At 41.4% G+C, this 9,727-nt stretch overlaps 1 protein-coding gene across 1 annotated transcript in view; it reads left to right on the forward strand.

The window, feature by feature from the left end:
- SPACA1 (sperm acrosome associated 1) overlaps nt 1–7,806 on the forward strand; it is a 34,039-nt gene extending 26,233 nt beyond the window's left edge. The window contains exons 6-7 of the mRNA XM_038396796.2: nt 7,046–7,166; nt 7,471–7,806. Of these exons, the coding sequence (XP_038252724.1) occupies nt 7,046–7,166; nt 7,471–7,741 (392 nt within the window). The 3' untranslated portion in view covers nt 7,742–7,806. The remainder of the gene's footprint in view (nt 1–7,045; nt 7,167–7,470) is intronic.
- The last annotated feature ends 1,921 nt before the right edge of the window (nt 7,807–9,727 follow it).

Below are 9,727 nucleotides of genomic sequence, written 5' to 3' on the forward strand. Positions count from 1 at the left end.
TTGAGTTCTATCCTTGAGGTTTTGAGTTCTATCCTTGAGGCGGCTATTCAGTTTCTCGCAAAGCCACCCCCTTTGTTGATTTTAATTCCCTGTAAGCCAACCCTGTAAGCCATGTCATCAGTCGCCTCTCCCTCCATCAGGGCAACAGCAAACAATCGTTCCGCTCCTTTTTTCTGTGCAGACGCCATACCATGGCAAGCATGGAGCCCGCTCAGATCACTTTGGCAATTAGGAGCACATTAAACACTACACGCATTATCCAGCAGTATATGCAGCACCAGAACCTGGCCAAGCGAAACTGGGCGAGTAGGCGACGTCAGCGCGGTTACAAGAGTGAAGAGGACATGGACACAGACTTCTCTCAAAGCACGTGCCTTGGCAATGTGGGCATCATGGTGCTAATGGGGCAGGCTCATGCGGTGGAATGCCGATTCTGGGCCTGGGAAACAAGCACAGACTGGTGGGACCGCATAGTGTTGCAGGTCTGGGACGATTCCCAGTGTCTGCGAAACTTTCACATGCGTAAGGGCACTTTCATGGAACTTTGTGACTCGCTTTTCCCTGCCCTGAGGCGCAAGAATACCAAGATGAGAGCAGCCCTCACTGTTGAGAAGCGAGTGGCAATAGCCCTGTGGAAGCTTGCAACGCCAGACAGCTACCGGTCAGTCGGGAATCAATTTGGAATGATGTAACATTACATACATGTGCTTTCATTACAAGGTCACATTTTGCCTCCCCCCACTGCGTGGCTAACAGCGGGGAACATTTCTGTTCAGCCATAGGCAAACAGCCCAGCAGGAACGGGCACCTTTGAATGTCCCCTTAAGAAAAGCACCCTATTTCAACCAGGTGACCATGAATGATATCACTCTCCTGAGGATAATACAGAGAGATAAAGAACGGATGTTGTTTGAACGCCAGCAAACATATACTGCAATGCTTTGTTTTACAATGATTCCTGAGTACGTGCTACTGGCCTGGAGTGGTAAAGTGTCCTACCCTGGTGGATGGAATAAGGCCTTTTGCAAAGGCTTTGGGAGTATATCCAGGAGAGCCACGAATGCCAGGGCAAATTAATCATTAAACATGCTGGCTTTTAAACCTTGTATAGTATTTTAAAAGGTACACTCACCAGAGGGCCCTTCTCCACCTGGTGGGTCCGGGAGGCAGCCTTGGATGGGTTCGGGGGGTACTGGCCCAGGTCCAGGGTGAGAAACAGTTCCTGGCTGTCGGGAAAACCAGTTTCTCCGCTTGTTAGCTGTGAGCTATCTACAACCTCATCATCATCATCTTCCTCGTCCCCAAAACCTATTTCCGTGTTGCCTCCATCTCCATGGAAGGAGTCAAACAACACGGCTGGGGTAGTGGTGGCTGAACCCCCTAAAATGGCATGCAGCTCATCATAGAAGTGACATTTTTGGGGCTCTAACCCGGAACGGCCGTTGGGCTCTCTGGTTTTCTGGTAGGCTTGCCTCAGCTCCTTAAGTTTCATGCGGCACTGCTTTGGGTCCCTGTTATGGCCTCTGTCTTTCATGCCCTGGGAGATTTTCACAAATGTTTTGGCATTTCGAAAACTGGAATGTAGTTCTGATAGCACGGATTCCTCTCCCCATATAGCGATCAGATCCCATACCTCCTGTTCGGTCCATGCTGGAGCTCTTTTGCGATTCTGGGACTCCGTCATGGTCACCTCTGCTGATGAGCTCTGCACGGTCACCTCTGCTGATGAGTTCTGCATGGTCACCTGCAGCTTGCCACACTGGCCAAAAAGGAAATTGAAATTCAAAAGTTTGCGGGCCTTTTCCTGTCTACCTGGTCAGTGCATCTGAGTTGAGAGTGCTGTCCAGAGTGGTCACAATGGAGCACTCTGGGATAGCTCCCGGAGGCCAATACCATCTAATTGCATCCACAGTACCCCAAGTTCGACCCAGCAAAACCGATTTCAGCGCTAATCCCCTTGTCGGGAGTGGAGTAAGGAAATTGATTTTAAGAGCCCTTTAAGTCGAAAAAAAGTGCTTCATCATGTAGACGGGTGCAGGGTTACATCAATTTAACGCTGCTAAATTCGACCTCAACGCTTAGTGTAGACCAGGGCTTATAAATGGAGCAACCAAAGGGACATCACTCCAAGAAGAAGAGAAGGTTATGTAACCTGTGCAGCAACTGAGGTTCTTTGAGATGTGTGTCCCTATGGGTGCTCCATTACTTTCCCTCCTCCCCTCTGCTTTGGAGCCAAAAAAAATATGCTCTGTGGCAGAGAAGGAATTGGTGGCAGTCAGACCGCACAGCGCTATATATATGTCCTGCTCACAGCGTGAGGGTATGTGTGTGTGCACATGTGCGGTCCGATGGGCACTGCTGATGAAGATTTCTGATCCCAGGCGCAGGGGATGCTGCCACATCTACAATTGGAGCACTCATAGGGACACATATCTTGAAGAACCTCAGTTACTACACAGGGTGAGTAACATTCTCATTTGATGGGTTTCCTTTGGCTAGAAGTTGGGTTGGAAGAGAAAGTGCTCCAGGGTTGATGTATTTAATTTATGTAATTATTAATCTATTTTTTAAAAAGAAGTGATTGAATAAATTAAATCAACTCACTGAGCCAGCAAGTTAGAGCGCTATAAAATGCAAGTGTAGTCAAGCCCTAAGGGCCTAATCCAAATCCCTTTGAGGTGAATGGAAAGATTCCCATGGACTTCAATGAGCTTTGGATCAGAGAAGTGTTTGGCCCTCAGTATTCAGTTACTCATAATATGTTGCTCTTTCATACTGCAATTAAAATTAATGTGTTCGTTAATTTGCACATAATCAGATTTTTACAGACATTCCTAAAATATCTTCCAAAAATGTTTGTATTGGTTTGAGGCTACACTGCCTTGTGCACAACTCACTTTAGACTTTTCTTTTTATAATTCTCCTATTACCTTAATATTCTCACTTCTTCCCCACTAAACGCTGTTTTTCTTCCTGCCCCAATCCAAAAGCAATAACTTTGGAGATTCATTGGGTCGGATCCTGAGTTTTGATCTAGCCTAATTGTGCTATCCTGGTAACAGGAAGGGGGCAAAAAGCAGCTGGATCTCCCTAGCCAGGAAACCCAGCCCTAGAGATAAAGTTGCTCCGCTTGCCCAACCCTTAGAATGGGGGCCTGAGAAGGGGTATGGCAGAAGCATATTGTACTCTGGCAGTCCCCATCTGGTGGATAGCCCTTTATAGAACTGTAGGGCTGGAAGGGATCCCAAGAAATCATCAAGTTTGGCCCCCTGTGGTGAGGCAGGACCCAATAAACCCAGATCATCCCTGACGTGTTTGTCCAACCTGTTTTTAAAAACCTCTGATGATGGGGATTCCAAAACCTCCCTTGGAAGCCTATTCTAGAGCTAATTACCCTTATAGTTAGTGATGTACTAGAATCTAGACTATTCTAAAGTACTCTGGAGTTGTCACAGAACTGACCCAAAATCAGGCAGCTACAACTGCCTCATTTATGGCTTCCCCTCTCAATTTAACTTAATGGAGGCTTAAGTGCAGCTGAAAATCTGTCCTTTTCTTTTCTCTTTTCTTCTTTAATAGAAACAAACAAAATAAGAAGTTTCACTTAAATTTACCACACATTCCTCTTTCAGTCCAGAAAAGCATGATCAAAGAATCAACAGCTACATTGAAAACATATGGCTGTGTAAAGATTGGAGACTTATGAAATATACATTGACAGGAGTGGAGCTATTTGACAGTAGTAGTCAGCTTCTAAGATGTTTTACTAGAGTATTGCTATTAGAGAATGTTAAAGAATATTCTCCTATCTCTACTTTTAATAAACAAATTATTTTTTTTCAGAATTACTGGAATAAATATTACACTGGCTAAATCAGTGGATCAAAGACATACTGAGCCATTTCCTGCACTGCTCATTTTGGCAAAACTCTCACTGATTGTAATGGCAGTTTTGTCTGAGTGATGAGTACAGAATCAAGCCAGTTGTATTGCTTTAAAATACTCTTAAAGTGCTTTTTTGTGATACCTGAATCAGTATTTCCTCAGAGTAAAATCCTTGATTGGACATTCACTTTTCTCTCTGCTCTGCTTTTATTTTAATCATATGTGCTAGCCTTGAAGGCATCTCTGCTTGTGTTGTCTCATAGACTACTCTAGTTCTGGATTATATGGATCTGCCATACGAAGCAAAGGTGAATGAATCAATACTGGATGAACTATGAGATACTTCTTACTTCTCATTAGCAGACTCCCCTGTTGCAGCCTGCAAATAGAGGTATCCATAGAGCATCATAATTGCTTATTACTAAGCAGTAAAATAAAAAATCTAAATTAATTAAATAGCAAAATTGAAGTTATTTTAAATTAATCCCCCCATCATTCCAAAATGTCACAGTCCAGCATTTAAAATGAAACTGCCTAAAAGCAGTGAATTAGTTTAACCTTATCTGACAATTCCTATATGCAGAACAGGTTTCAGAGTAGCAGCCGTGTTAGTCTGTATTCGCAAAAAGAAAAGGAGTACTTGTGGCACCTTAGTCTCTAAGGTGCCATAAGTACTCCTTTCCTATATGCAGAACAGTTAGTTTTGGAATTTTCAACCAGTCTAGTGATCATCCCTGTCAACCCTGTATCATGTAGAAAGACCATGGGGATTATAAGAATGATCTATGATTTAGGAATAATGAAATCATTACTGCTGTGATGCAAGAAAATGGACTAGAGGGCCCATTAATACTCAAGTGATGCTATGGATTACTGCAATCACCATGGGAATTTTGCATAGCAGTGAATGTCAGGATCACACCCTGTGCTTTTAACATATATAACATATATGTTGCCAGATAGAAATCAATCTTAAATTAAAATTCGCTTGTGTATGTACAATGTTCCCTCTAATTTTTTCCACCCATGGGCGGAATTAATTTTGTTATGGCACCAATATTGAGGTAATGTGTGGATGTGTACCACTAGAAGAAAAAAAACCCTAGATATAATATATATTTTTTAAAAGTTACCATAGGGATAATTACTCCAGCCCAGGACAAGTCAGACATTTTAGAACTCAGTACTCAAAGAATTAAATTTAAGCATAAGAGAGAAATAAAAATTATGAAATGCATAGACTAATCAAAAAAATAAAATAGCACTCTGAAAGAATAAAATTACAGAGAATGTATGTGCATTGCAGGAAGTATCAAGAATTAACAACAACAACAACAATAATAATACAAGTATGTGTTGGGAGGTGAGTGTGAAAGACTGCGTGTGTAGATGTGTGAGACACAGAAAAAGTGTGTGTGTGTGTGTGTGTGTGTGTGAGAGAGAGAGAGAGAGACACACACACACACACACACACACGCATCTCTCCCCTCCGCAGTCCTGGTCGGAGAGAGGTGCCTCTCTTGTCCCCGCCGCAGCCCTGGCTGGAGTTGGGGCCAGGGAAGAGAGGCGTCTCTCCCCACCTCGCCCTGCACACCCCAAGCTCCCCCAAACCCCCATCACCTCACCCCACTGCCTCCACCCTCCACATTCTCCCCACTCGTGTGCGCGCCTGCCGGCTGCTGTGTGGCCCTTGATGGCCTCTGTGTGGCCGCGCAGGTGCGCACCTGAGAGGGAACACAGTGTATGTAGATTGGTGAACCTGGAGTGATCAGAGGCAGGTGTATTACATTTCAGGAACTTGGATTGTTATTGGACACTTGTCAACATTTTTGAATAGAGCTGACAGTGTTTGTCCACCAAACATTTTTCTTTGCACTGGGACAATTGAATCTCATAAATTAGATGGAAAAGACTTACTAGGTCATCTTCTACCAATATTGGATTGTTCCTTACAGTTTGTTCTCAAGTATTTTGTCTGATATCATGAAAAATGTCTCAGGTAATGGGGTTGCCAGTACTTCCCTTAGAAAATTGTTCTGACATTTAACATACTGCATTGTTAAGAAATATTTTCTGATACCTTAAGTTTTCCCTTGCTCGGTTTCATCCTATTACTTCTAGTTATACTTCTTTAGTCCACCCAAAACAATTCCTTTCCATGCTTCATGCTTCAAATACAATACAGTTAACATCCTCTATTTTACTATAGTTTAATTATTATTATTATTTATTTGTATGCTCCTAGGAGCCCCAGCCATGGATCAAGGCCTCATTGTACTAGGCATTGCACAAACACAGAACAAAGAATCAATCTATGCCCTGAAGAATTTACAATATAAGCAAATGATTTAATTTACTTATTTTTTTATTTTTTAAATGTATACAATACACCTACCTTTGCCTTAATCTATTCAAATGTTATAAAAAAAATTCTAAAAAGCAAAATATTACTATTTTACTTATTCTTTTCATAACACCAGCTAGGTGCTTATATATATGTATATAAGCTAGGTGCTTATAAAGGGGCATCCCATCACAAGCAGATTAGATACATGGTAGTCCTTCTCTATACAGCCCCAGTAGGACTGCACATAGTTCTGCACACATCAATATCAAAAACATGGTATATATATGCATGCATTAATTTTTTCCTAATCTCAGTCTTTTAATATTTTTAATAATTTGTGCTGCTCCTAATTCCCTCCAGTTTGTTACCATGTTTCTGATACTGATGTGTGCAGAACTATGTGCAGTCCTACTGGGGCTGTATAGAGAAGGACTACCATGTATCTAATCTGCTTGTGATGGGATGCCTCTTTGGACAGAGCTCATAATTGATTTGGGTTCTTATTTCCTTCCACCATATTGCATTGCAAGCTCTAATGTAATTTACTGTCCCTTACTACTCCTAGGCTTTTTAAAGGCATTATGTGTCTGGTTCTCCATTGCCTTGCATCTTCTGTACACACACCTGTGCAAAGTGGGTGTAAAATACTACTATTCTGATTTGGACTCATTTTTTTCACAGCTCTAACTGGCTTCACAAGGTTTAAGGCAATGGAGAATCAGGGCCTATTTCTTTTCTATTATTTTCCTTCCATATAATATCTGTTCAACAAGATGTTTGAGCAATAATGATCAAAGTATTTCTTCTCTTTAGAATTGGAAACAAGAAGATTAAGGAGACCAGACACAGATATAGTTCTGGTGTTTGTCCTGATAACTGGAGTTATTGTTTGTATTGGTGTGATCTTTGCATTAATCTTCATAATTCTTCACTGGTAGGTGGACAGCACACAAATGTGATTTTTGTGTTCTTTGATCAAAGTATAGTACTACTAACTGCAAACCTGACACTCAGATGAGATCATTTAATTTTTCTACACTGGGATATTTATGTTGCTATTGGTCAGTATATCTGACAGCTTCTCTTTCTACTAGAGTAGCTTGAAAAGAAGTAGTCTGCAAAGCAGTACCATAGATTATTGATGGGAAGGTACATGATATAGCATATTCTCTGTGAGGTAATGGGAATGTAAATCTACTTAAATTTACATTTTTGTTCAATTATTATTTCCATATCAGGGCAGCTGTAAAAGCATTCTGGGCATCAAAAGTTGGTAAGAGCTCCAAAGAAGAACAATCAAGCTCTCAAGGTTCAATGAGAACCATAGAAGAAGCATCAGGATCAAGATTAGCATCAGGATCAAGATTAGCGTCAGGATCAAGATTAGCGTCAGGATCTGGATTAGCCTCAGCGACAGTGTCAGTACCAACACCAACAGCATCACGTGTAGACACTACTGGACAAGAACAGGAGTCTTTCCATGAATGGAACAATGAAGAAGAGAATTAGAAAGAAAAATAAGGCTAGACTATATTAAAAGATTATCTAAAAACAGATTATAATAAAGCATGTTTAAAATACTCACATAACTAGTTTCAAGAATTTTTTTACATACATTGGGTATATAGAGCTGAACTTTAAAGATGTTGTTATAAAAATACTAGGCCATGCTGCCCTGCACCAAGGGCTGCGCTATTGACTCTGACTTCTAGGCCACGCTGCCCTGCACCAAAGGGCTGCGCTATTGACTCTGGCTACTAGGCCACACTGCCCTGCACCAAGGGCTGCGCTATTGACTCTGGCTACTAGGCCACACTGCCCTGCACCAAGGGCTGCACTATTGACTCTGTCAACTAGGCCACGCTGTCCTGTATTGAAGGGCAGCACTATTAACTCTAGCCACTAGGCCACGCTGCCCTGGGCACCAGGGCTATTAACTTTTTGCAGATCCTTAGACCCCAGCTTGGTGAGGTCAGAGATGGACAAGCGGACCAGGTGTACATACACCACCACAGGGGCCCTTTAAAAATTTGCCCCCCAAATAATTAAAAATTAAAATAAATGTTATGACCAAATTCCTTGGATAAGAGAAATCTCTGAAAAGGGGCCCTAGGAAATAACAGTTTTGGTATTTTACATCATAGTGACTTTAAAAAAAAATTATGACTCATTTCAGATACTCAAGAATGGACAAAATTGGTTCTCAATAAACAAAAAGTATATTGTTTAAAAAAAGAAGCACAGGAAGAATATATACAGAACATAGAATTTACAAACTACTGGACAAATCTGCATATGTGAGCTACGTAGCCAAAAAGGTGCAAATCCAGGAAATTTACACTCAGCTGGTGAAGAGCTTGTACATTGTGAAAAATGGTGATCTTTGGGTTTTAGTCTTCTTAATTTTTGGCACTCTAAAACCTCCCACAATACTCGCTGTCCTGAGAAAATTAAATGCAAAAGTCGAGCATTAAATATGGAACAGTACCTAGCTGCTCCATAGTTAAGGTTGCAATTCACTTTCTGTTACAACTCTAAGGTTATGAGATCACAAGCACTCAAAAGTCAGGTTTCAGAGTAGCAGCTGTGTTAGTCTGTATCCGCAAAAAAAAAAAGGAGTACTTGTGGCACCTTAGAGACTAACAAATTTATTTGAGCATAAGCTTTCCTGAGCATCTGCTGAAGTGAGCTGTAGCTCACGAAAGCTTATGCTCAAATAAATTTGTTAGTCTCTAAGGTGCTACAAGTCCTCCTTTTCAAAAGTCAGAGGTATTCTTCTCTCTCTCTCTCTAAACATGTCTTACAATGTCTGCTGTGTTTGAGTAATTTAAATTGTGCTAAGACCTTTTTGTTGTTATGTTTTGATAGCTGAATTAATTCAAAGCACCAAACCAAAGTTTTGCTTTCTGCAGGATGTATGCACAATATTTGCATTTCCTCCTATTAGCCATATGCAATGGAAATATTGATGTTAAATTCACAATGGCCGCAAGTCAGGAAAGCATCTATATTCAGGACAGCTTAAGCATGTGTGTAAGTCCCACTGGAGTCAATGGGATTTAAGCATATGGGGCTCTTCTATGTATGATTCCCAGCTTGAGGAGACACACTTGCACAAGCTCCAATTGAGTGAACACATTAAAAATAGGTTTCAGAGTAGCAGCCGTGTTAGTCTGTATTCACAAAAAGAAAAGGAGTACTTGTGGCACCTTAGAGACTAACAAATTTATTAGAGCATAAGCTTTCGTGAGCTACAGCTCACTTCATCGGATGCATTTGGTGGAAAAAACAGAGGAGAGATTTATATACACACACAGAGAACATGAAACAATGGGTTTATCATACACACTGTAAGGAGAGTGATCACTTAAGATAAGCCATCACCAGCAGCAGGGGGGGGAAAGGAGGAAAACCTTTCATGGTGACAAGCAAGGTAGGCTAATTCCAGCAGTTAACAAGAATATCAGAGGAACAGTGGGGGGTGGGGTGGGGGGG

This window comes from Dermochelys coriacea, chromosome 3, assembly GCF_009764565.3.
Source record: "Dermochelys coriacea isolate rDerCor1 chromosome 3, rDerCor1.pri.v4, whole genome shotgun sequence".
Lineage (NCBI taxonomy): Eukaryota > Metazoa > Chordata > Testudines > Dermochelyidae > Dermochelys > Dermochelys coriacea.